Source organism: Podarcis filfolensis (genome assembly GCF_964270895.1).
Source record: "Podarcis filfolensis genome assembly, chromosome: 3".
Lineage (NCBI taxonomy): Eukaryota > Metazoa > Chordata > Lepidosauria > Squamata > Lacertidae > Podarcis > Podarcis filfolensis.
Window position 1 is genome coordinate 64,140,333 of NC_139606.1, and position 27,839 is coordinate 64,168,171.

Consider the following 27,839-nt stretch of genomic DNA (forward strand, 5'->3'; position numbering starts at 1 on the left):
CTAGCGGCCGCCGAGACCACATAACACCGGTCCTGAAAGACCTACACTGGCTCCTAGCATGTTTCTGAGCACAATTCAAAGTGTTGGTGCTGACCTTTAAAGCCCTAAATGGCCTTAGTCCAGTATACCTGAAGGAGCGTCTCCACCCCCATCATTCTGCCCAGACACTGAGGTCCAGTGCTGAGGGCCTTCTGCCGGTTCCCTCACTGCGAGAAGCCAAGTTACAGGGAACCAGGCAGAGGGCCTTCTTGGTAGTGGCACCCGCCCTGTGGAACGCCCTCTCACCAGATGCCAAAGAGAAAAACAACTACCAGACTTTTAGAAGAGATCTGAAGGCAGCCCTCTTTAGGGAAGCTTTTAATGTTTAATAGATTATTGTATTTTAATATTCTGTTGAAAGCTGCCCAGAGTGGCTGGGGAAACCCAGCCAGATGGGTGGGGTATAAATTATTATTATTATTATTATTATTATTATTATTATTATTATTATTATTATTGCATCTTCGTCTACAGCAATGTCATCTCAATATAAACCCTTTGATACTTCTGACCAGCTTCTAACCAAGCTTCTTTCCCAGAAGCTCTGTATGTTTGTTGCCATTAAGACTGAAACCTAAAGGGGGCTTGAATTGGGAGCCTCTGACTGTAGAGATGGGGGCAGACAACCACTTACTGTGCTACTCTGCTGTGTTCTTATGAGGATTGGCAAGCAGTGTTTATTTTTTTCCCTTAGTTTGGATACCTCTGGAGAAGAGGTAGCAACAGAATCCCAAGCTAAAAATCCTCAGTTTTACAAAAAAATAAAGTACTTTGGAGGATTAAAATAGTCTCTAATGTTTGTGATTAAATTACCTTTCCTTTTGAACGTAATTGGATAGCTTTTAGCATTTTGCCAGTTCTAGCATTTGTTGCAAGTCACTTTATTAAATTGAAAAATGTATATAAGTTGCTGTATAATTTAAGAACTGCTGGCTTGTAAAGCTAGTAACAAATGAAGAAATTGCTTTTTAGTCCCAGACTTATTTATTCTTATTCTTTTGTGTTCAGCTTAAGTTCATCTTTAATGCCCCAACTCTTAAAATCATTGCCATTTACACTTTCCTACTATTTCAGTTGGCAGTATTAGTCATTGACAGTGGAATCAAAAATATTTAATTTGCACTCTCTGTATTTTTCTTTTTTCTAGACAACATCGGGAGAAGATGTACGAGATTTCACCAAAGTGCTAAAGAACAAGTTCCGGTCAAAGAAATATTTTGCTAAACACCCACGGCTTGGCTACCTACCAGTGCAAACTGTTCTAGAAGGTGACAATTTGGAGACGTAAGTTTTGAATACACAGACAGACCAATGGGTTTTTATATACAATTTTCTCCCGTTAATACATATTTTTTTTGTTAAAAGCCACAGTAATTCCAAGAACATTAGAGTGAATTATGGATTAAGGCAAGAATTGTGCATTAAAACTTAGATGCAGCTACAATGACTGATTAAGGAAGCAATATGAAATGTTTTGATGAAATGACCCAGTGCAGCTAAAGCTAAGCACTTTTCAGTTCTGTTGATCTGAATGATTAATATTAAAAGTGCTTAAATTGTGCTGGATTGTGCCCAGAAAATCTGTTCCTTAACAACAACAAAAGTGCATTCATTGAAAAAGAGGGAAGGCATGTTGCGTGTCGAGGTCCCCAGGGCCACCCCAATAACTCACACATCACACAGAATTTTTTGTTTAAGGTTTTTGGCATAATTTTGGCCACAACTTTATTAAAATACAAAAATGTGAGTGGTTGCTTAGGCATTGGTTGCAACTATCTGCCCCCACCATGGGGGACAGACTGACATTCCGCATGATGCGAAAGTCAGAAAAGGGGAATACACTTGGGGGTAGCGACGGAGCAGGGAAGCTGCCCTCAGCCCTCCCCAAATGCAACCAGGAGCTCATTGCTATGGCCCGAGCCCCCTTGATAGAGTGGACAAGCAATAGTTAGCCCCCGATTCCTTTAATGGAATCCCTTGCAGCTGCAGCATTAGAGGGGCAGGCACAGCCAATCCATGCCCCGTAACCAACCAAACCATAAACCAATGCCTAACCGCAACCTTACAAGTTGTGACGATTTGCTACGCAGTAGGCAAAAACCAAATGGCCCCAGCCAATCATCCAGATGGACAAAATTCCTACCGGGCCCCTGCCCCAAGAGCAGACGACCCCATGACAGGCATAGGAAGGTCAAAGCGAACAACCCTAATTCTAGGGGGGGGGGGACGGGCAATCCGATGCACGGGCGAAAAGAGGAAGCCCTAGCCTCGTGCAAGGAGTTTTAGCATTTCTGGCTGTCAATCAACAAATGGCAACATTAACTTCTTCCCAACAACAAGGGAAGCCCCAATCGCATCAGTGGCCAACGAACAATTAGCCCGCTCCCAACTTTGGAGTGTCCTGGCGGCCCCCACCACAACACGTGCTCTCCATGAAGGAGAAGATGCTTTTCCAAACATGAGAAAAGAGGAGAAAATGCAGCTACTACCTAAGATGTCCTCAACAAATATTTTCATTCTTAAGGATTTTTTTCATCTTAAACTGTATTTTTCTAGGTATGTAGGCACCTCAACTGCATCATTAATAAGATGAAAGTTCAGTCAGCATTACTACTATGTAGTATTCACGCTTCTGGAATACCCTTGCCTTCTGCTTCCCCTTTTGTTCAGCAATAACCATGCCGAAGTTTTTAAACTGGATAGTACACCTAAATGCTGGACTCAAATACAGCTGTGCAGCATAATCGGAGTGAATTTTTCCCAATGAAAGCAGTTGGTTCTGTTGGTTTTAGGAAGATTTAAACAAATTCCTAGTGGTTAAGGACATGAGGTTTGTTTGTTTTTTAAAAAAAGTGTTTATTAATTTTCCAATAAGAACATCTAATTAACATATCAAATCAAATCCAATAAAAATAAAAAAAACTAAAATAAAAAAGTCCAATTGTCTTCCAAATTGTAATAATTTTTGTTTCGGCTTCCCACGGTCTGAATTCCGAAGCGCTTTCAACATCATAGTCCCCCCTCTCATCATCATCAATGTTTTTCATAATTCCGTATCGTGATTTTTTCCTCCACATTTTGGCTCTGGTTCTGTGATCCTCATTCATGTCAGAAACCTCAGGACCTGAGGTTTTAAGTGAGTTCCACTTCTGGCCATGGGATAGTGAAGTTAAGTTGGTTTGGGGCTATTTGCTGTACAAACCAATAACACGCTCAACACAGTTTACAAAAGAATAAAACAGTAACATCAGTAAAAACAATTATCGACAAGTATTTTAAACATTCAAATACAAATCAAAATCAACAATACGCTAAAAGTGGATTAAAACACGGGAAAGCATTCTGCACATCTGGGTAGGCTTGTCTGAATGTCTTGAGCAGGTTGTGCTAAAGTCTCTGTTGTGGTTCACTTTTTAATGTCTCAGTCATAGCTAAACCAAAGTATTTGGGAGGGCCAATGGATAAACAGATCATGCTTTTTACCTGCTTGAACTGCATTAACTTTTGCTGTCCTCTGTTTTTCTTCCCTCTCTGTTTGTGTGTGTGTTTTTCTTGCAGTCCTATTACACTCATCAGTATGTGGCCAGAGCAATATGAGTGAGTAATTGCTATACTCGCACCTGAAGAGGTGCTGGGTTAAATCCACTAAGAATTCCTTATGCGCGTTCTATGAAAATTAATGAGGCTTCTTCCTGTGCACAACCATGCTCTTCTGCATCTCTCATTCATTCCTGTTGGATAGGCACTGGAGAAATTCAGATTGTAACCAAGTAAATGAATGTTGTGCAGTTAGTGATATATTTGCATGAACTCCCCAGCTAATGAATACTCGTATGAACAACATTATGTTTGCCTAAACTTTTTTTTTTTTTTTTTACAATTTGGTCTTCATTTATTTTCCTTTACTCTTTGGTTTGACAGTCCCTCCCAGTCTCCCCAACTATTTCATGACGACACACACTCCAGGATAGAGCAGTATGCCAATAGGTAAGCACAGGGAAAAGTACGTTTTATTTACATTGCAGAACATGATGTGGACAAAATAGAATATGCTTTTAAAAGTCTGTTGTACAAACCTATACATAAAATTGTATAGGAAATCACTGAAAGTTAAAGTAAGGTGATAAAGTTTAATATTTAATTAAATTGGCACATCTGGAGAGCTGCTATAGGATGCTATTGGGCCCCCTGGAGAGAGCTGCTATAGGATGGCCAATATTGTAGACTGGCTATAGAATTTTTTAAGCACTTCTTTTACTTGAATGGTTCCATGAAGTGGCACACAAAAAACAATAGTAAAACAGATTAAAACATTTAAAATAAGAAAAACTGAGAACTCCAACAGAAATATTATGAACCACAGATTCATTACTCAATTGATCCCAAGTACCGCATGAAAGAAAACTGTTTTCACTTGACTTCTTAAAACTAATAAAGAAGGCAAGATTTGTTAAGGTTGAGTTCCATATCTTTGGTGCCACAAATGAGAAGGCCCTGTTCTTCATCACCAGCATCTGCATCTGTGATGCAGGAAGCAAACAGAACAGGGTCTCCATATGTTGCAAGTTTTCCAGTAGGTTCCATGCAGGTGGTAGTGCTCTAGTCTTCGCTTCAATTTGTCCATTTTCAATATAATTCTATATGTTTTTCACAAATATATTTAACACCCTCCAATAGGGCTTATTTTCATGTTGCCTTGATTCAGTGAAATACACATAGTACAATGGCTTTGTCATTGATTTCAAAAGCATCCTCCTACAGCCTGGCCTAAATGATATGAGTAAGACAAATTGTTTGTAGATTTCACTTAGAAGGTCAACCGAACCTGGCTTGCGATTAAGCAATCTCCTCCTCCATCCACTGAAAGGCACAAACGTTTTGATAGAAAAGATAGAAGTGATGAAAGAAGATGACTCTTGATGAAGAAGCAACAAAAATTGAAGTAGTGATCTAATAGCAGTTTATACAGAAAGGATGACATGATGGGGTATAGATTTTAAGCATGAAAACATTCAGTGGAATCAATTAAGAATTGGTGTGTCATCCTCACATTCAGTTCCATTGATTGTCTGACACAATAACTGACATACCTAAAGTAGACTCAAAGCAGAATGAAGTGTGGTTTTATTTGGGTTTTTTTGCCTGAGTTCTTGTTCTCTTTTAGACTGGCCCAGATGGAACGGACCAATGGTTCTCTGTTCACAGATGGTAGCTCCACCACAGGAAGTGTGTAAGTAAATTAAACAAGTATAATTGCTAAAAAAGGTCAACTCCTTTGCTTATAAATTCTTCACCAATTACAGTGGAATTTAGCTTCCAGCAAGTAACAATTAGAACTTCTCCGTGATCTGCGTTAATGTCACACTGCCATAATAGTATAATAGTATAAACTGATACTACCAAGCTGGTAGCATAAACTTGCAGTGTTCAATAAGCCAAAGAGAATAATTTAGTATAGAGGAGAGGTTTATTTTTGTGTGTGAGGCAGTATGTATTTCCTCACAAAAGCATACTGTAGTTTAGAAGAAAGGTTTCTACCAACAGTTCTCATAGCTAATTTTTGAGCAAAACCCATTTTTGTTTTATATTTTCTTCCAGTCTGCATACTTATGGGGTGCATGGGGAGACGAAAGGAAGAAGCTGTTTGGAGAAGTTCTACCAATGAGCTACTTTGTTAGCTATGGCACAATGTTTGCTGTATTTCACTCTAGGATAAAGATTCCAGTATGTCTTTGTGGTCTGCTTGTACATTACTAGTCAGATTGTCCGGAGCTTTGGCCTGGGTTGTCACCAATATGCTGATGACACTCAGCTCTATCTGCTGATGGATGGCCACACTGACTCGGCCCTGGACACACTGACCAGATGCTTGGAAGCTGTGGCTGGATGGTTTCGTGGGAGCCGATTAAAATTAAATCCTTCGAAGACAGAGGTCCTCTGGCTGGGTCGGGATGGCATGGGGCTGAGGGACCAACTCCCTTCTCTTGCGGGGGGCCCAGTTAGTGCCAGTGCCTTCTGTTAAGAGTTTGGGTGTAATCCTTGACGCCTCCCTTTCCATGGAGGTGCAGGTTACAGCAACAGCCAAGGCGACATTTTTTCATCTTCGACGCATTAAGCAGTTGGTCCCTTACCTTTCCTGCCCCAATCTGGCCATAGTGATCCTTGCGACAGTCACCTCCAGGCTTGACTACTGTAATTCGCTCTACGCGGGGCTGCCCTTGAAACTGTCCCAGAAACTCCAGCGGGTGCAGAATGCTGCAGTGGGGCTCCTCACGGGGTCCTTGCCATGGGAGCATATTCACCCAGTGCTTTACCAGTTGCACTGGCTCCCGGTGGAGTACAGGGTCAGGTTCAAGGTGCTCGTTTTGACCTTTAAAGCCCTTTGTGGCTTAGGGCCCCGCAGAGGACCTTAAGGTCCATGAATAACCAGTTTAGAGGTCCCAGACCCTAAGGAAGTCAAACTATCCTCCACCAGAGACAGAGCCTTTTTAGTGATGGCTCCGACCTGGTGGAATGCTCTGTCCCATGAGACTAGGGCCCTTCAGGATTTAACCACCTCCTGTCGGGCCTGTAAGACAGAGCTATTCTGCCTGGCCTTTAATTTGAATTCAGCCTGATCTTTTATTTCCCTTCTCTTCCCTCCCCCTCCCGTTTTATGAAGATTACCCACTCTGAGACCCCACAGCTAATTCTCCCCTGGCCTCCTCGCTGGCCCAAGTAGGACTAATTCAGCCAGCTTGGGTGGCCCTGCACGGCATAGCTCATAGCTTCTCTGAGTTATTCAAGCCCCTTCGCCACAGCAAGGCAGTGATCCATGAAGGGGTTATTGGTGACTATCTAATGTTTATTGGATGGATTTCCCCCAAATTGATATTTGAACTTTAAATTTTATTGTTATTCATGCTTTTATACTGTATTTTATGCTGCTTTTATGTTATATTACAATTAAGTGTTTTAAATTTGTTGTTAGCCACCCTGAGCCCAGTTTTCTGAACCAGGAAGGGCGGGGTGTGTGTGTATATGTGTGTGTGTGTGTGTGTGTGTGTGTGTAGATGAGGGCACATGGTGGCATAATATAGATTTTCATTGGCACTTGCAAATGAGATTACTCATTTACAGATGCATCTTTTAAGAAGTGGCAGTGAAAAATAGCTTCCATTGCATTTTACATCACCCCTCTCTGTGGTCTCAGTATTAAGCAAAATGCTCTAGTTTCCGATGACCTTCCTCCACAATGGAGGACTGTGCTGGTTGCCTTAAGTGAACTTAAAGTTTTTGGGCAAGTAATAACTATTTGTGTGAGCCACACTAATTTTGATCTATAGTTGCTGTCTCCCTTTCTTCTCTGGAGCTGGATTTCCAGTATCATTATGACTCAGTGTCAGAGGGTTTTCTGCAGGCTTCTTGTCGTTTCTTCTAGCATGGGTTGTCAGCATGGAAGAATTCAACTGGGGTCACTGTGCAGCTGATAGATCTGTCTTAAACTGTGGGCAGGTGAGCTGTTCAGGCTGGCACAATACTCCGCCTTTCAATCCAGTCAGTTAGAAAAGCAGATTTGGGGGGGGGGGGAGCGGCATCTGTAACAAGGCTGTATCTCTTCCATAAATAGATGGTGCTTCTTTGTCAGGTGTTACTTTGGTGAAGTTCAGTGTTATCAGTTGCAGAGCATACTGCTTATAATAGACAAATCAATACGCCCACTCTTTGTCCTCTGCAAAACATCTGAGATTGAAACAGCAGAACGTGGGGGGTAGACACACTCTGGACTATGGGACTTAATGTGGTGTGTAGTGGCATAGCTTACTTATCTCAATCCTTTCCCTGTCACTGAGGCTGGTGTCAGAATAATTAAGGGCTTGACCTAAGTTCATATTTGAACACTTTGTACTTTAGAGATTTGCAGTGACTCTGAAGTCATGGAATATATTTCTGCATGTGTGCTCAGGTCCCGACTTGAAAAACAATCTTGGTTTTTTAAATAATAATAAAACAGAAGTAAGGGGGGGGAGTATGTTTTAACAGCCACTTTATATCTGAAATTGAAATTTGAACTCTGCTATGTTGTAATGAATGTAATGATTTCTGATATCGGCTTAAAAACAAACAAATTAAAATAACCATTAAGGCCCGATCCTATGTATTCCCCTGAATTTCCTATTAGCATATTGTGATAGCATTGAGGTGCCTCCAGCTCCTCATGTTTTTGATCATGACTGCTCAAAAGCAATAGTTGTACTCTATAATTTAAAGAGATTTAGAATATATTTATTTTTAGCAAACATGATGACTGTAATCAGATTCTTCAATTTTGTTCAAAATTATTTTCCTTCACTTCTGATTCACCTGGCAGCTGAGCATTACATATTTCAAGAGGGATAATTCTTATTCTGCATAACTTTGGAGTGCTGTAAAAGCCGAAAATTACATTGAAGCTTCCACAGCAGTGAAATTTCAGCCGAGGACAATCGCAGTATCGCAGTTAGATTTGTGTAAGCTAACTAAAGGAAGATAACAGCAAAGCTGCATGTTTTGAACTAACATGGAAACCTCTGAATTAAAAGGAAATGAGTAATGGATATAGCTCACATTTTAATAAAATCGCACAATAAATTAGTTCTCTCAGAATAACCTTTTAAAGTAATGTAGCTATGTACATTTATTTTCCATTGAAAATGAGCTTTTTTCACACAAAACCCCCCTCAAAAATGCATTGTGATATATGATATTTTCCATGCACCACCTTTTAGTTAACAGCAATGTAGAATTTGTCTGCAAAACATAATGGAATAATATATCCTGGGGCTTCCATTAAGGCATCTACATACAAAAAATATTAAAATAAGTTTGTTATACCCCACACCTGCTGGCTTCCACCAGGCCCATTGTGGGGAAGTTTCCCCAACCTCCACATAAGAAAGTGGCTTGGTGAGGGACGATATTTTTGACTCAATGACCCACAGGTGGGTGAGGTCTGATGTCCCAATGATGATGGGCCTCTTTGAAGGTGTGCACTCAGCATGCCTTCAGAGAGGCTGGCTCCAGGATCACAAAGGGGCTTGTATTGCATCCCTTCCTCCTAAGTTTCATCCTCCATTTTAGCAGCACAGGCAGCCCCTCGTTTATGCGGGGATACATTCCAAGGCACCGCATGCCTTGGTGAAATCACATATAATTGAAACCCATTGAAAAAGCCTGCAAACGCCTTGCCCTGCTCCTATTACGCCCTTTTAGTGACATCTTTATGACACTTTGATGTGTGTATACACAGTCATGCACATATTGAACATGTGTAGTTTCAGTACAAAGCACTTTGTGATACTGAAGCAAGGCACAGTCCTGCCGCCCATCAGGTGCTGGGTAGAGAGAGGGTGCCTTGCTCTAGCAAAGGAACCACACTTTAATCTCTCATGTTTTCCTTTGAAGCTACTCCTATACCATCCTCATACCTGACATAAGAATGACTTCAGGTTTGCGAGGGGTGGTTGCGGTATGCCAGAAATGGTCTGGAAGTCCATCACCCATTTTATTTCAAGGTTACCTCTCCAACTGTCACAGAATTTGCTTAATTTCTTTACAATGTATTTTTAAGTAATGGGGGGTTGGTAGCTTCCAAATTTCAGTTTTCTCTCTCTCATCCTAATCTCTATCACTAGCAATCTGTTACTCACTTAAGTCATCTGAAGCCATCTGATCCTTAGGAAGCTTTATGAAAATGCATACTGTCATCTAGACTTTGTGGTTTGAGCTGTGTGGAGAAAGCATCTCATGTGCACATTATCTTGGTCTGTGTGGAGCCAGGGTGTTGCACTTGATAACCTTTAGGCCCTTCCAACTATTTTTGGCATGTCTGATTTAAAATATTATCTTACCTGTGATAGTCTACCACCTGGAATTCTTGTTCCTCTTCTCTTCATCAGCCTGTTTTTATTGAAAGTGCAATCTAAAAATGTCTGCTCTTTCCGCTTTTATACAGGGAACATATTTTTCCTGTTTTTGCTCATTATCTAACTTTTCAAGAGTTATAATGAAAGTTGTTATGCAGAGTGCAACACATTTAGCTGGGAAAACAGATGTCCAAAGCACAAAATGTTGGGAGAGCTGTTGCTGGTTTTCAAAAGATGCATCTGCTGCTGTTTCTCTTGCAAATAAATACATTCCTTATTCAGGGTCAGAACAACTCCAGATTCTTGCTAAACAATAATGCAACCCCAACCTTTTGGAAACTCTGATAAGTACACAGTGCAATGAGGTCATGCATACATATAGCTGTTGGTTGTCATCCTGTATGTATGTGTCCTGCTAAAATATGAGTTTGGTGTACGTGTAAGGGCCAGTTCACACTTTGCTCTGACATGGTAATCTCCTTGTCCCACAGTGGGACAAGGAAGTAGGCTTTGAGTTCATTTGTGCCACTTCACCCTGAGAATATACTTGTATCTGTGTGCTGAAAAAGGGGTGGATTATTCAAATCTGTGAGGTGCCCACCTATCCCGCATGACCTCCTAGATGTGACAATGTGTGTGTATGTGAACAGTGCTATTTTTCTCGAAAAAGGGGTGCCTGAACTCACCAGGAACACCTCCCTTGTTGTCTTGTAATGGCAATGGTGCCCACCTGAGAGGTGCCGGAACTGAGTTCCAGCTGAAACTGAGTTCCAGCTGTGTGTGAATCTCTACATCACTTTAACCCTCCCTGCTTTGTTGGGTATACGGGTGTGAACTAGACCTAACTGTGCATAAGAACATAGCCTTAGAAAGCAGAGGACAATCCTTATAATTGTTTCAAGCAGCATTTAATAAGATAGATACTGAAATCAGATTTAAGCCAATCCATCACTGCAGTTTTGCATCTTACAAGCAATCTTACAAGATTTGCAGCTATCCCATAAGATATGTAATTTGTAAATGCACCATGGCTTCACTCTTGATTATTTCTGTAAAGAATTTATAGCAATTCTTATTTATGCCTTAGTCATGTAAAAGATATTTATGCTAGGTTTCTTTTTCCCTAGGGAAGACGAGCATGCCCTTATCCAGCAGTACTGCCAGACTCTGGGAGGGGAGTCACCAGTGAGTCAGCCACAGAGCCCAGCACAGATCTTGAAATCGGTGGAGAAGGAAGAACGAGGAGAGCTTGAGCGCATCATTGCTGACCTTGAGGAGGAACAAAGGTGCTGTGATCTTCCCTTGTGCATTATTAACATATCTTGATATATGTGCTCATATATTTCAGGCTTGGTTGTGAAAAGGGCACTAGCACTAGAGATTACTTAAAAAAAATAATTACAAGTAGAACACATGCACCATCTGCCCATGAAACAGGAGGAACAGAGGAACCAAATCATCCTCCAATAATTTAATGGTGGGAATTGCCTTTTTCCTTTATTTGCCACTACTATCCCCTCTCTTCTTCTACTCTCTTTCCTTATTCACCCCATATATCAACTCTCCAATATAAATCATTGTTCAACCCAGTCCTGATGCCTGGAACCCTCCATTGGTTAGCTTGGGCCTCCCCTCTCCTCGTTTAAATTCAAGGCAGTTATTTAATCATTCTATTTTCTTCTTTAAACTTGATTTGAAGTGAGCCAAAGCCATACTGTTCCTCTTAAGAATGCAGTTCATAACTCAGTGGTAGAGTGCATGTTTTGCATGCCAAAGAGTTCAGTCCCTGGCTTCCCCAAAAACTGGATGTTGAGTCACACCACACATGTTCACCACTTGGTTTAAGCATCAAGAGGTGACTTGTATGGCATCAACCCAGATAGAATTTTCTTCATCATCCATACAAAAAGAGTGCTTTGCAGTGAAAGCAGCTAATGCATTTGCAGCGTGGCATCTGGTGTAGACTAATCAGGTGGCGAGAAATCAAAGCGGAGGTGGGTTTAACAGTGAAGACTTAGCCTTCCCCAACCTGGTGCCTTCCAGATGTTTTGGAAACCAGGTTGAGAAAGCCTGCTTTAAACTGTACTTCCACATCTGGCCAAAAAAAACATTCAGTGTATCTAGTGACACCCGTTAGTCTATTGATGTGTTTCCAATGTGCTATGCCTAAGCATATGTTACAGTCTATTGTAACTTGGCAGCTGCTACATAAGTTCCATAACTGTAGAATAATGATGGCAGACATGTTCTTTTAAGGGAAGACGTTTCCAGTGCATTTGTTCTGTGTCTAGGCTGCCATGAAATCTGCTGGTTATTATTCTTTTAAAACTGGGTTTAGGATGCTGCAAATCGAATATGAGCAACTAAAGGAACAGCATCTTCGGAGAGGAATTAGTGTACCTAGCTCACCGCCAGACTCGGCTGTTTCACCACAGCACACATCTGAAGACGCTGAGCTCATTGCAGAGGCCAAACTTTTAAGGCAACACAAAGGCCGACTGGAGGCCAGAATGCAGATTTTGGAAGATCACAACAAGCAGCTGGAATCTCAACTTCACCGACTACGGCAGTTGCTTGAGCAGGTACAGTAGTCAGATTTGCTCTGCCTTGGCAACAAAGGTTATTTAGGGACACTGTGTCCTTCCAAACGAGATTCCTTCTGAATTCAATTCATTCCAATGTAAATTTCAGGTATGCTGTGTCATACAAGGCTAAGTGTCTGTCTACAGCTTCAAAATGCCCCTCTTTTCAAGTTTTTATAAGACATATGCTGAAATTAAAGCCATGTTGTTCACAAATGCCTAGCTACAAATGTTTCCAAATGCTATTCCCATAGCCACAGCCAGGAAAATGGAAAGACACATTTGAAGGGAATATTTTAAGGTTTTTAATGCTGAAATGACTGTACTTAAAAGCCAGTGTTGCATAGTTATAGAGGCACCTGGAAATTACAAACCTTCTAAAATCATTCTTAAAAATAGTGCCACTTGTTTTGATGGTTTTCACAACAGATTATTCAAATTATTTAGCTTATACACTCAACCAAGCTTTCATTCCACTTTTCCTTAGCTTGTTTGAGAAGTTCTGGAAATTTTCAGTGTTTGTGTGTGTGTAGAGAGAGAGAGAATGAATTTAAAATCTAGCTCAATTATGTTTCTCTTAATTCGACAGCTTCAGAGATTTCTTCTTAAAAGACAGAAATATGATTATGTAATGTTGTTTTTGAAAATGGGCTATGCGTTGACAGCTAGTTTGTTACCTTGTGGCGTGAGCTGTTTGTTTGTTTGTTCTTCCGATATATCATTTGCCCACCAGCCGCTCACTCTTCTTTAAAGTCGGCTTTATTATAGTGATATGTTGACTGAATCGTGTTGATTAGAGTAATAACATGTCAAGGTGGATGCATTATCTCAAAGCTTGTGGGAAGGAAAACTTATTGAGCCCGGTGAATACAGCGTAGTAGCGTGGAACACTGGAGCATGTCGTTAGGAAGAAAATGTTGCACGTCTTTACACTGGAACTTGCAGGTTGCCATTGGGAGGTGTGCTGGCTATTTTTATTTTAGTAAGCCCAAAGGATTGGTGCTCCTTGTGAAATGCTGTCATTTTTGTCCGAAAGATTGATTACAATGTCACACTCGGAGGTGAAGCAGAGCTGGCATGTGGCACCTTGACAAAAGACATGTTAATTAAAAAGAAGAGGAAATAATGAAATAATTCAGCCCATTTATTCAGGCTTCTTTAGTTTCTTCCAGATACACCAAAGACTTGTTTAAGTAATCTGTGTGGCGATTCTAAAGCAAATCAAAGCAATACTTTAGTTGCACAGATTCCTTACCAAATTCTGTAACCCATGCTTTTATTCATTTAATCTTATTAAATTTGTATCAGCATCATCTCCAACCTGGATATCAAAACCTTACCAATCGATTATATCATATGATATAAAGTATGCTTTGCTATTCTGAAGTGGACTTCTGGACTCAAATTATTTTAAAATCTAATTTAGCCTGAAACAGATTCCAGAGTTAATGGAGGCTCTTCCTGCACTTCACCTCAGCATTCGGGCCTCAGCTATTCACCTGATGAGGAAGCCACTTCACAGTTTAATCAGACAGGTAAGTCGCCTGGTCACTGCAGTGGCAGAGATCTATTTGTCATGATTTGGTTTCCAGATACTTTATAGTATTAAATCAAAGAGCTGACACCTTGCAAAATGCATGACGTGAGGGTTGAAGTGTGTGTGTTTTTCTAGCTCTTTGCTTATACAATTTCAACTCTGTCCACTATAATAGTTCTAAGTACATATTTATCCAGAAATAAAGCATTAACCGAGAGAGCATGCACACAGACTTCCTTAGCTGCCTTGACTACTTCCTTCTAGAATTGGAAAATTGGAATATAAATTCCCTATTAATAAATACTAAAAAAACTGCTTATTATGGAAATTTGGCACTTCTCTAGAGCAGGTATTGGATTTGTTCTGAAGGACATAATTAATATATGTAGTCTTTCATCATCTTTCCTGCCTGTATCAAGGCAGCAGAACTTTTAGCTGAAAGATTCATAACACTTTAAATGAACCAGTGTATGGAAATTTAATTATTCATTTATCAGTGTTAGCCTGCCACATGGCTGCATAGAGCCCCTCAGGACAGCTTAACAAAGTTTAATACAAAACAATAAAATGCACCTCATAAAACAAGTAGGTAAAATGATCTAAAACCAGCAATAAAGTGGCCACATTTGTATGTAACAATAAGCCAAGAACCTTGGCTTAATAAACCGTACTGTGCACATACTGGTACAAGGGGCCTGATCACTCCTCCCTCTGTACCAGCAGCCCTTCAACCAAAGTTTGTTGTTATTTAGAAATGGCTTGTTGGGAGGAACAAAGCACAAAGCCTGTCCCCTTTCTGATGTTGTTTAATCACTTACACAGAAAGAGAATGAAAGGAGTGATCAGGCTGCATGCACCAGCACACAACTGTTAACAGCTTATTACATGCAAACATGGCCAATACATTGTTGCTCAATTTTCAGCAACAGCCAAATCGCTTAATAATAAAACTCAGCCCAGATGCTTGTCAAAGTAAAACAATGTTGTACATTATTACTGGAAAAGTTTGGTTCTGTTGTAGTGGGAATCACTACAAAATACATTTAGGTCTTTCATTCTTTCTTTGATCTTTCTATAATATACACAATATTGGTATTTTAAAAGTATATGGTACCTTTGAGGTGATATAGTTTAATTCTGGTTCCTCTCTTCACAGTGGCGGAGCTTCATGCTCCGGCACCAGGGGTGGACAGCAGGCGAGGGCATGGCTGGTGTGCGTCCCGGGGGCTGGGTGCGCTGCCCAAAGGGGCGGGGCGCACGTTCTGGGGGCTGGGTGCGCCGCCTGCAGGGGGCAGCTGTGATGGAACATCACCGGAAACGCGCTGCCTGGGAAGGTGTGCTCTCCCCACCCCCTTCTTCCTCCGCCAGTGCCTCTCTATCCTGGTTTTGGGATCAAGGCGAATTAACTTGCAACTCTGAGCCACTGCAGAGGCCAAATTGAGAGAGGGAGTGTGCTCCTCTTCAGCCCAGAAGCCATTATGGGGACTTGCGCTAGACACAGAAGAATAAGGTGCAGGTACCATTCTCTTCAGAAAGGCAAGTTCCTAGGCCCAGTTATCTGTAGCCTTCTACCAAAACTTTCACCTGTGGTTTTTTCCTGGCCATTCACCATCAATTAATGGGAACAATAAAATTTGAAAATTATCAAGATGAAAGGAAATGTTGTTGAAATTCTCACAAATTGGGTAAAAGGGTTTTTGATGCAGTTACCTTGTTTCTGAGGCAGCTAAATGGGTGGTTGTGAATGTCCTTTCTTCTCATTCTACAAATCGCCTGCAGCCTCCCCAGCTTCCCATGTTTCACTTAAAGCACAGGTGAAGACAACATGAGGTAATTTCCCATGGGGCTTTTTCAGAACAAGAAGTGTTCGCTGCCAGGGAAATTATCCAGAGTGCTGGATAAATGCTTACTTGGAAGAAAACCCACCACCACCCTTAGCCACCCACCTTGCAAAAATAAGGCTAGCTCAAAAGCCACAAAAATTCCCCCAAAATGGAAACCTGTTTGGCAGGGGAAGCAAATATTAGATAAAAAGGAGAACAGGTTTTGGAACAGTGTTAATGAACTAGATCCTAGCACTCTCTGCTGCCAGCAATATCCCTTATTGGCATGAGGAAAATACACATCCTCGGATATTTGTCCACGCCAGTTTGAAAAGAGGCATTAGTGTGTAAGAGGAGCTCATCCTGACCTCTACTCCTCTCCCCCAACCATGGGAAGTCTGCACTGGGAGAGTCTCACGGTCCAGGTTACAGGCAGTCGGAGTTCCGGCTTGGTACGTCTGGACCGGGGTAGAGGTCGGGAAGCAGAAATCAGCAGTTCAGGGTCAGCAGTCCAGGGGTCAGGAAGCCAAGAGTCCATGAATCAGGAAACCAGGAGTCAGGAAGCCGAAGCACAGCTAGGTGGGTGGCGTGTTGCTGTGGCAAAGGGCAGGAGGGAAATGCTGGTCTTATATTCCACCAGGTGCTACAAGTCTTCTGTCAAGCCTCACCTGTGCGGCCGCGCCTTGCCCTTTCAGGCCAAACTCAGGAAGGCCCCAGTCCTGGGAGGCCCTACCAGTCACAGGGCCTGGCTCCTGCATGCACTCCTGACAGAGAGGCCCTCTCCTACCTTCCACATAGCAATAGTTAGTGACCTTTCGGGCACTGAGGTTGCCTAAATGACTTTGGAATATACTGCCATCGAGCACCCTTTTTAGTGCTTAATAATATAAACCTTGATAGCAATTTTTTACATCTAGTTGCTTCTGCGCAATTCAACCTGGTTTATCTCATGCACAGTGGCTAAGCTTTATAATGCAGAAATGAGTTCAGCTATAAACGTATAATTTGGTATCTATGCCTCTCTTGCCTGGCCATTATCAATGAGCAATTCTTGCATATCAAATGAGAGAGATTTCAAACAGGGGATTTCTTCTTCTTTCTCTAAATACATTAAGGTGGGAAGGATGGGTGGAAATGGCTTTCGGGCTCTTAAATGCTGCTTCTCTATTACTAAACTGATTGCACCTTTTGTTTTCATTAGGTGTAGACGACTTGTTAGTCCCACCTCATGACACTAGCACAGACCTAACAGAAGTCATGGAACAAATCAACAGCACATTTCCAGCTTGCCGCAGTAAGTGTTAAGTATATTGAGCCAAGGAAAGGGAGGTTGAAGCTGAGCAATGATGCAGTCATTTACAGAGATTCAAAGCCTTTGTAACACTCTATAGAGCTGCTCAGCAAATGGATTGAACAGGATCTAAAGTGAGCATAGACTTGAACAGTTAGCGGTATGCTTCAGAAATAATTACATGGTGACCCGTTTTGCTGTTTAAACTTCAAACCCTATTGCTTCCAAAAGAATCCTTACTTTCATTACCTTTCTAGCAAAGTAGCTGTTTGAACAGCCAATAAGAAGTGATAAAATGGGATGACACAATGCAACAGGCAGCACTGCAATATCCTTCTGCTGACAAAAACCAGATGTAAACAAGTCAGAACAGAGCCAGTAAGGTGTAGTGGTTAGAGTGTCAGACTACGACCCGGGAGACCACAGTTCAAATCCCCATGAAGCTTACTGAGTGACACTGGGCCAGTCACTATCTCTCAGTCTGACCTACTCCACAGGGTTGTTGTGAGGATGAAATAAGGAGGCAAAGAACCACATAACACCACCTTGAAGGGTGATATATAAATGTAATAAATGAAAATAAAATAAAAGTAGTAATTGACAGTAAAAAACCTTGTCAAAAACTATGAGTCCATGATGAGGGGAATACTAACCTAGGAGACGAGTGTCCAAGGCATCTGGGAGATGATGAACTGGGCCAGGACTGTCCTCTGGTACAAAGTATGTCCATAGCAGGATGCTGTAAGGAAACAAGGTGTCTTGATAAATATGCAGTATCCACTTGGATCAGTCATTGCTGCCTGTGTAGCTAAGTGCATTCAGAATAATCCATTGCCCTGATTCATACATTATGTCGAGCCCTCATGTGGTGGAGGAATGGCACGCTTCTCACTCCATTGCAGAAATGACATAAATTATGATGCCAGTTTCCACAATTTCTCTCCAACAGGAGAGGAGGGAGATGTCCTTGCCATGCTGCTGCAGCCATGCAGAGCTTTAATTAACATATGAACCCAAAGCTGGGGAGTGACTTTAATTTGGACTATATTTCTGATGGGTGACAGTGGTGCTAGGCTTGACTCTTAGCACCACACACACTTAACCACATGGGCAAGTAGCAACGGAGTAGTTCCATCATGCACATGGGACAATATAAGCTGTGAGACCATGGGGCTATATATACCAGTCCCAGACTTCATAGAAATGGAAGCATAGAAATATCTTATTAGGAATGAGAGATTACATTTCCTATTAATTTTTCATTCTCTCTCTACAAAGACAGATAATAATGCTCTTTATTTATAGGCCTCCTTTCACTGGAAAATCAGAGATAATACCCATGCAGTTTTGCTTGTATTTATTCTGGTCCTTCACAGAGTATAGTGCAACTTTTCCCTTACTAGAGAGATTATTGTGGCTAACTTTTGTTATGATCATTTTCAATCTTGATTGCCTGTTAGGACTGGAAGCTAAATTCAGCTCTGTAGTTTAGTAACAACTTTGTATTGCTTCCTTTGAAATGACCATAAAAGTAAACGCAGTTGAGTTCTATGAAAACTAAGGCTTATATGGTGCATAATCCCATGCAAAATACTCAGATAAAATCAAATTATATTGTGTTGTCCAGACACCACTGAACTCTATTAAATATTCCCTTTATCTCTCATGCACAGTTTCCTCCTTTTTGAGAAACTACGTCTGGGAAGATACACTTCACACATAAATAGAAAGCAAATTAAAATCCAGCTAGTTTGAACTGATCTCTAGAGTCTGGGGTTAGTTCAAGATAATTGCCCAGACCTCTACGCTTAATTCAGAATCTATTTCTAAACAAGCACAGCCATTTGACGTCATTAGGCGGATGTGCTGATTGTGAACAATTAAACAACTCTTTTATCCACTGTGGTAAGGGTCAGATTCATGCAATGTTATTGTGCTTTCTTTGCGATGGTCTTTAGAGCAAACTAGTTAGGAAAGGCTCACATGCTTGCCCTTTATCCAGCTTCTCAAGAGATGTTCCCAAGATGGATAGATTGAAAACAAACGTGTGTTTTGATATAGACAACAAGGAACACCCGGACACAGATGGCAGAGAATTTGGACTTTGTAGTCTCAGAATTTGTGTGTGAGAAAAGACCATATATGTCTTCATAAAGTCATGGAATTGTAGAGTTGGAAAGGACCATAAATGTCATCTAGTACAATCCCCTGAAATGCAGGAATCTTTTACCCAATGTGGGGCTCAAACCCACAACCCCGAGAGTCTCATGCTCTACTGACTGAGCTATCTGACATCTGCACCCATACCAACTATTTCCCCACAGATGATGCCTCAGCCTCCCTCTGCATGGGTTTCTGCCCCTCATTTAGGGCACTGGGATGTTAAGAATGAGAGGTGGTATTGGCAGCTATTTCTGTCTCATATTACGGACATGTCACCCCCAGCCCTTGAGGCAATTTCCAAAAATGTCCAGTTGCCCAATGCATCTGTCTTTTCCCAGCCTAGATTGACTCTAAATAGGGTGGGCAGAAGCAGTTTCTAATAAGAGACGTGTTGGATGCTTAGAGGAACCCCATAGTTTGCAGAAGTACAGCAAAAACCCTAAAGGGGCACCCCATCCCTGACACACACAACCCGAAAAATCAAGACTATGCATGCTCAGTAGTTGCAGACAACACTTCCTGGTTTCTTATTGTTTGCTATTCTTTTTCAAAATTAAACAAATAACCTAGGGCTGTAAATAGTCATAAATACATATGGATGTTATCCAACAGGAAAGTAAAAATATATAGCTAGGCTGGTCTAAAACGGTTAAAGAGTTCTTCTTGCTATGGGGGGACTCTGGGAACTGGTTCTCTGGGGCTCAGAATCTCTATTTCTAAGTACCCTAATCAAACCAGGATTCTTGTGGGAACCATGTACTGTGTAAATGTTTGTAATGCACATATCCCCACAGTCTACTGGGTCAGGCACAAAAGTGTGAGCCCATTAGGACTTCGGTCTGTGGATTACTAAAGCAAGGGGTAATTGTTTGAATGAGGATAGGCAGGGAATATTGACAGAGGCTCCACTGAGCAGCGACACGGGCAGCTGGTGGAGAGAGGTTGTTAAACCCCCTGCATTGCAATTCCGTTCTGAAATACTGCAGAAGAAGAAAAACCTTGATTGTATTGCTAATTGGCTTAACAGCGTACTGTTTCTCCTACTGCAGCATGTGTGCCACGTGCCGTGAGATACTCTTGCAGGGTGACTTTAGGACAGATCCTCCCTTCTGATAAACATTAGAGTTAACAACAGACAGCTATTTTTAATATATAATTTCTGTTTCTCAAATTAATGACTTGCAGTTCCTGGGAGAAAGCTTGTGATAACTGTGGCTTCCAAAAAACACAAAAAAAATCTTAATGGAAGCAGAGTCCCTCAGGGAAGACCTTATGTAGTTGAATCTTACAATCAAAAATATAATGGGCTGGAAATGTGTTGTGCTGTATGATGTTAACTGGTCCATAGCACTGAGGCAAAGGCCCATTATGTTCAGCATATGGTATTCATTTGACTATTTTCTCTTCTATTATAAAGTGTAAAAACCTTCAAAAACTACCGTATTTTTCGCTCCATAGGACGCACCGGCCCATAGGACGCATCAAGTTTTTTGGGGGGGAAATAAAGGAAAAAAATTTTATTTCCCCCCCAGGCGCTTGTGGTGCCGGCAGCGGGGAGAAGCGCTCTTCTCCCCGCAGCCCGCCTTCAGACCAGGTCCGGGGACAGCGGGAAGACGCGCTGCGCCTCCCCACTGTCCCCGGAGCTTGCGAGGCAGGGGAGAAGCGCTCTTCTCCCCGCCGCCCGCCTTGAGATCAGGTCCGGGGACAGCAGGAAGACGCGCTGCGCCTCCCAGCTGTCCCCGGAGCTTGTGGGGCAGGCAGCGGGGAGAAGCGCTCTTCTCCCTGCTGCCCGCCCTCAGACCAGGTCCGGGGACAGCGGGGAGGCGCAGCGCCTCCCCGTTGTCCCCGGAGCTTGCGGGGCAGGCAGTGGGGAGAAGCGCTCTTCTCCCCGCCGCCGGCCTTGAGATCAGGTCCGGGGACAGCGGGAAGACGCGCTGTGCCTCCCCGCTGTCCCCGGAGCTTGCGGGGCAGGCAGCGGGGAGAAGCGCTCTTCTCCCCGCCGCCGGCCTTGAGATCAGGTCCGGGGACAGCGGGAAGACGCGCTGCGCCTCCCCGCTGTCCCCGGAGCTTGCGGGGCAGGCAGCGGGGAGAAGCGCTCTTCTCCCTGCCGCCCGCCCTCAGACCAGGTCCGGGGACAGCGGGGAGACGCGCTGCACCTCCCCACTGTCCCCGGAGCTTGCGGGGCTGGCGGCGGGGTCTCCCCTCTCACTCTGCAGGCTTCAGCGAAAGCCTGCATTCGCCCTATAGGACGCACACACATTTCCCCTTCATTTTTGGAGGGGAAAAAGTGCGTCCTATAGAGCGAAAAATACGGTAATATTTTTTTCCAGGGCCTGCTCAATATATTTTGTTATCCTTGGCAAATTCAAACTTTCCACTCATACCCCTCACATGACTAATATCTGTGTATTACTTCTTTGCATGCTGTTAGGTCCCCCTAGATCACAGCACAATCCACCCTAACTGTGCCACAACGAGAAGGCAGAAAATAAACGACACACAGGTCAAATAATTCAAGCAAGTATGTCACGTTCCCAGACAGATTATTGCCCAGAAAGCTGGTATACAAAAATGAGCTGTCCATTTTGCAGACGGGGAACATAAAGGCAGAGTTTTTCTCTTCTGTAAAATGGATAACTTTCTACATACAGCATAAGCATAAACACACCTTCCTGAACTGCGAATCTCTTTTTTACAATGGACCACCCACACCCACACACCACACCCCTTACTCACAGTATGCATGTATAGTATCATACAACACCATTCATACATATAGCACTTCCCCATCTTTTTTCACGGAGGCTACACGCATGACACCCTGAAAAGAAAAGAAAAACCACTCTGTATATGCAGCATCTCCCTCTATCACAACCCCAAACAAAGAAAGGGGAGCAAGTGGTGGGGCTGAACTGCCTAAGAAACTGGAGGCTCCTTTTTGGTGCCAAGTATGCTAGGGCTAGGCTGTTCTTAGCAGAAGTGGCTGGACTGCACAACTCAGAATAGTGCTAACACTGGAGATCACCCATAATTTAGAACAGTTTGAATTTAAATTAACAGGACTATGCAAAACCAGAAAGGTATGTGCCAGCAGATTTAATAGAAACAAGTTATGATAAAATAGTAGTTATGCTCAGAATCAAAGGGGCGGGAAGAATATATATTGCTGTTTAGCTGGCTATTTTTTGTGAAAGTTTCATCTTAATCCTTGACTTTTCATCTATTGCAGCTAATTGTTTTGTTTTCTTATTTACAGCAAATCTTGCCGGCAGACCACAGGTATGATGTATTTCAGTACTTTTAAAGTTGTGTGTCCACAACTGAAGTATAAACTTACACGCGACTTAATTACAAACTGTGCATTTTTCAGCAGTTTTGTTTCATGGTTTAGAAAAGTAAACTCGCACATTTACAATTCATTCCTCACTATGAACACAGTTTAAAACAAATGTGCACATTTACTTGTTTGCAAAATTCAGTCTGGTGATTGATGGCAATATGCTTCTAACTGTTACAACCACGGCAGGACTTGCTTACTACAGGAAGTTGTAGTTTTTTGTTGGGATCCCATGGCAAGTGTGCCACAATTCACTGCACAATCATGGTTTGTTCCTGTGTGTGTTTTTAGTATTAACAATATTTTGTATGAACCCTTTCACGCTGTTTTGCAATATGAGGAGCTCACAGGACCCTCTAGGGTTGATCACCATTGTTCACTGCAGACACTACCGATACCTATGGTTTGTTAAATCTGGAAAAGGCCACAAACATACAGTGAACCTGGTTTAACTTGCCAAGCTAAGTCTTGTCTGTGGGAGGCATGATATATTTATGAAGCCCAGAAGCTGGAGGTTGTAAATCCACCCTTTTAGATACTGCTAAAGAGGATTGCATATAGAGGTAAGGAAAACAAACCATGGTTAGGTGTTGTTTCCATTGGGCCCATCAAGTTTTGCAAGCTGTGCATCAGCACCTTCTGCTGTTGCAGAAATGGCCATTCGTTCAGAACTTGATTCAAAATATTTATGTTGAATGATGTTGCTACCTAAGAACAGTATGTAAGATAATAATTTCTTCTTACTCTTTTCCCCCTTTGACTTCAGGCAATGTGAAGTTTTCTGTTTTGAAGACTGCCCACTCTTCCTGACATTAAATGCAACTCCTTTTCTACAGATGCCAATAATCATACGGCTGCATGGGACCTTGTAACATACTGTTAGCTCTGTGTGTTCTTACTTCAAATAGGAAAACACTTGAACTACCCAAAGATGAGGATGTTGTGGTTTTATATAATATTGTGTGTGTTTCCCCCTCCTCTTTCCCTCTCTATGCAACTGTAAATTAACAAACCGTGGAGTATTTCAAAATGGTTACACAAATGTCACTGATTTATATAATATGCAGCATCAGGAAAAGGGGTGGGGGTTTATATCCATTCTCTTTTGATATTGCTGAAGTGAACTGCATACTGAGTTTGGAGCAAAGAGTTACATTTTTACATTCCTTTTGGCTTGTTGCATTTACTGTTTCAAGTAACTTCTCTTCCAACACATACCATTCTGCACAGGTTATTTATACTTAGCCTAATAGTTTCAAAACATGGACAAAATATCAGCTTCTATAATCCTCACAGCCCCTAGTATTTGACAAATAGCATTTCTGGCTGTGTATGAGCATATGAGACTCTATTTTGCCCCAGCTAACCTCATTCAACTGCAGTAGCTGTTGGCACTAGAATGGCATTTTAATGGATTCTTTCTCCCAACTGAATGCAGACTGATCTTTTCCATCCAGGCTTTGTTTTTACTTTAAAATGTGAGCTAAGCTGCATTTTGACTTAATAAAATAATTCTGAATATACATTGTTTCTATTATGGGGGGGGGGACGGGACATTATGGTCTAAATGTGCCAAATTTTGTGAAGTCCTATTGTGTAAATCACCCAGTGCAATGGCTCAGATCGACTTGAAATTATTTTATTCTCCTTTTTGGTAGTGTTAATAAATGAAGGAGCTCTGACTAGTTTAATGGTAAAGTGTTCTGCCTTTATATCAGAAAGGTTGTCTGCCCTGGATAACTTCAATCAGTATCAACTTCTACACAGTTTCAATGGCTCCCTTAACATCATGTTAAAGGCAGAGAAAACTCTGGGGAAGTTCAGCCATACTTCAAGTAAGTAGCTGGGCATTTTCCTTCACTAGTGCATTTTCAGATTTGCATGGGTATCTGCTTTCATTACCAAAAATAAAAATCATTTGCTCAGTAAGATGTGCAGTGAACATCTCTGGAGCATCCAAATAGCGCTGGAGAAATTCAACTCTGATTTTTTGGGATGGAGAAAAGCAGGGAGGAATTCAGCATTGCGTAAAAGTGACCATTCAGTGAGGGCAAGTGTTTTGGTTTGCCAGACGGAACGATCCCCACAACTCCTATCCCCATGCACTGTTCTGGGGGTTCTGCTGATCTCCCCGCAAGCCAATTTCCTGAGAGGAGCAGAAGGCCTTTTACAGGGCGGCTTTCACTGATGGGACTCAGTTGAATCCTGCCTCTAATGTTTGCTTGTCTTCTGCAAGGGGACGCATAACAGAATAATGACTCCATAATGATCCCATAGTAGGAGCAGTAATACTCCTGGCATGGTGTTTACTTCTCCTAATAAAACATCACTGTAACCACTCGCTTCTCCCATCTCTTAAGCGGTGCTGTTAATACTAACAGCTATGCTCAGAGGTATTATGAGGCTCAAATTAGGTAATATATGTTACATACTCCTGACTCAAAGTGCTATCTAAATGAAAAGTATTTTTTTTTAGCGTGGGGGGGGGGGAGTGCTGCCAAAAGCAAGATACAGAAAAGCAGGTAAATATGTGGATTTTTCATCTAGAAAGAAATATATTTTGGTATAGATATTTTGAGAAGGAAAAATGTTTTGCAGAAATGGAAAGCCATGACCACCTTTCTACCTCAAATCCATTTTTTTTAAGTATTTACTTTTGGAAACCACTCAAATGTTCTGATTTTTGCAAGGTATTTTAGTTTACCAGGTCACATCAAAGCAAAAGCAGCAACAAAAAAATTAGCCCCCTTTTAAAACATTTTAGCTGAAAAAAATCCCAGTAATGGATATGATGGGCTTTTTGGTATGACTGAAAGGTTATGTATGAATTGTTTTTCTGCCTGTGTTTGTATGTAAATTCTGTCCTCTGCTGTCAAGTAAAAGCTACTTAAAACCTTACATTGTAATATTCTTCCTCCAAGACACTGATAAATAAAAGGAATACATTGCAGTAACATCTCAAAACAAAGTATGTAGTTCTTTTGAATTTTGTGGTATTAAACTATCACACTTCCCTTTTCTAATCTGGTTACATGGTATGACTTTCACTCTGAATAAAATTAATTTTTAAGTGAAGGCTGTTTGATATTCTTCATCTTAGAAGTAAACAACATTTAGAAGCTTGTTCCCTGTGTGAGAACATTTCAGACTTCAAGGTGCCTTTATGAAAATAAACTATGTAGCTGAAAAATATAGCTCAGTAAATCAGTGGATATTTTTCTGCCATTTTCCATCTTCAGCAATGCATATTTGCCAGCAATCACTCTTTGCTGGTGACAGATTTTAAATTCTAACCACCAATCAGTGAACTTGGTTTGAAGTATACTATTAATATTGAAAATATCAATATGTGTTGCCCTGTTCAATGGCAGAACGATTTTTAAATTCCACTGACTTGTGCTCAGCAGGTCTTTCATGTCTAATACAACGTTCTGTATTCTGGCAGGAAACGTAATTTATAACCAGTGGGATTTTATAACGACGTTAAACATACTAGACATTAGGCTTAATCAGTTTTTAGAGGCTGTGGCACTGATTTAAAATTTGTTCCTTCTATGGAGGAAGCATGCATCTGGTGCCAGAGACCACAAGGCTGGAGCACAGTGTCGTCACCAAGAGGATGCTGCCCAGCATGATCGTAACTGGAAAAACTGGATCCCCCACATGAAAAATGAAGCAATGCAGAGCGATAGTACAGAGCCCACATCATGCTATAGATAGCAACTGACCCTATAATTTAGAGGAGATGCACCATGGGCAGATTCACTTCGGAATTGCCAGGGCTTCACTTCATATCTGAGGCAGAGTCGCCCTGCAGTCTTCTGAAGTTTAGGATGTCTCCACATTGACTATAATGGGAAAATTAACCACAGATTATGTTTGCAGGCCTACTAGGCACTTCTGGGGGGCAGGTGAAGCCTTCCAAATTTACACAGATAAGGGGTGTGTGATAGGTAGCTTTACAGCAGATTGGGTTGGAACGGATCCTCTTGCCTCTGTTTCCCCTCCCAGAAACAGCCTTGGGGGCACCATGACCTTTGCCACCCTCCTGCTTCATCTTTTATGGAGGGAATGACATTTTATAGAAATCTGTAAGAGTACACCAATGTAGTGGATTGTGCTTACTATACTATTTCCTGGGTGTGTATGCGAGGGGTGTGTGTGAATGTGCATAACATAGGCACCCGCAACACACACAACGAAGAACACGGACACAGCAAGGTAGATACTATACTATACTATACACAACCTACAAATACTGTATTGGACACAAGTTAAATCAGGACCAGACTATGTGTGGTGGTGGTGGTGGGGAAGTAACATACAAATAACTATCAAACACTCAACACAGAAACAAACCAACAACAGCTAGAGAAGAATTATGATGCAAGAGATGGGTTTATGCAAAAGCAATACACATCTACCAACAATTCCACTGTTCTTAGGAAAGGCAGGATGTAAAGAGAATAACGTCCGATATTCTCTGTAAATCTCAAAAGCACTGTGACTGCTAGATCAAGTTAAAATAAGAATGTAAGAAAATTACAGAGGCCCACCTAATCCCATCTCTCCCTATATGCTGTGATCTTCTGGATCAGTGCTGGAGCTCAAGGTTTCTGTTTGTTCCCCATGGTCTCCTGACTAGGGTAGTCTGCATCTTTGCTGGAGAATGAGCTATCTAGAATCTGGCTGGGACCTGGTATGACATCAATCTTCCAACATTCAACATCACTGGGTGACCCTGGGGTTCTTGTATTAGAATAAAAACCTCTCCCCACTTCTGCATGTCATCTTTCCCTTTAATCTCCTTTTTTTTCTAAACCGACAAGCCGCAAACGTAACCTTCATACTGGAGTGAAATCACGGCTGTGTAGTAGGAAGAGCAGCTACAGTCTTACTGAGAAAAAGAAAGAAACAAGTCACACACCACTAGCCTAGTTTTTAAAGGCCTGGATCATTTTTTTAAAAAAATACCACGAAGAAAGTACCAGTTGAACTCCAGTAATGCTCTCTCCCTAGCAGCCATCTACCTCGCTTCACTGGGAGTTGGTGCCACTTGGAGGAGGGCCTCTGAAGAGGATTGTAAGGTTCAGGAAGATACATATGGGAGAAAGTGATAGTTAAGGTGACCAGCTCTTGAACTGGGCAGAGGTGCACAGAGAGCCATTGCAGCTGACAAACCA

At 41.8% G+C, this 27,839-nt stretch overlaps 1 protein-coding gene and 1 long non-coding RNA gene across 3 annotated transcripts in view; one reads left to right on the forward strand and one right to left on the reverse strand.

The window, feature by feature from the left end:
* UTRN (utrophin) overlaps positions 1-25,731 on the forward strand; it is a 317,035-nt gene extending 291,304 nt beyond the window's left edge. For both annotated transcript variants that reach the window (XM_083607527.1, XM_083607528.1), the window contains 10 exons: positions 1,187-1,323; positions 3,598-3,636; positions 3,961-4,026; positions 5,204-5,269; positions 11,051-11,209; positions 12,262-12,505; positions 13,932-14,040; positions 17,067-17,159; positions 22,576-22,598; positions 23,423-25,731. In XM_083607527.1, the coding sequence (XP_083463653.1) occupies positions 1,187-1,323; positions 3,598-3,636; positions 3,961-4,026; positions 5,204-5,269; positions 11,051-11,209; positions 12,262-12,505; positions 13,932-14,040; positions 17,067-17,159; positions 22,576-22,598; positions 23,423-23,431 (945 nt within the window). In that variant the 3' untranslated portion in view covers positions 23,432-25,731. The remainder of the gene's footprint in view (positions 1-1,186; positions 1,324-3,597; positions 3,637-3,960; positions 4,027-5,203; positions 5,270-11,050; positions 11,210-12,261; positions 12,506-13,931; positions 14,041-17,066; positions 17,160-22,575; positions 22,599-23,422) is intronic.
* The window catches only part of LOC310760011, a 61,937-nt gene that overhangs the window by 10,019 nt on the left and 24,079 nt on the right, over positions 1-27,839 (reverse strand). The window contains exon 2 of the long non-coding RNA XR_014546681.1: positions 17,810-17,895. This is a non-coding gene — a long non-coding RNA (uncharacterized lncRNA). The remainder of the gene's footprint in view (positions 1-17,809; positions 17,896-27,839) is intronic.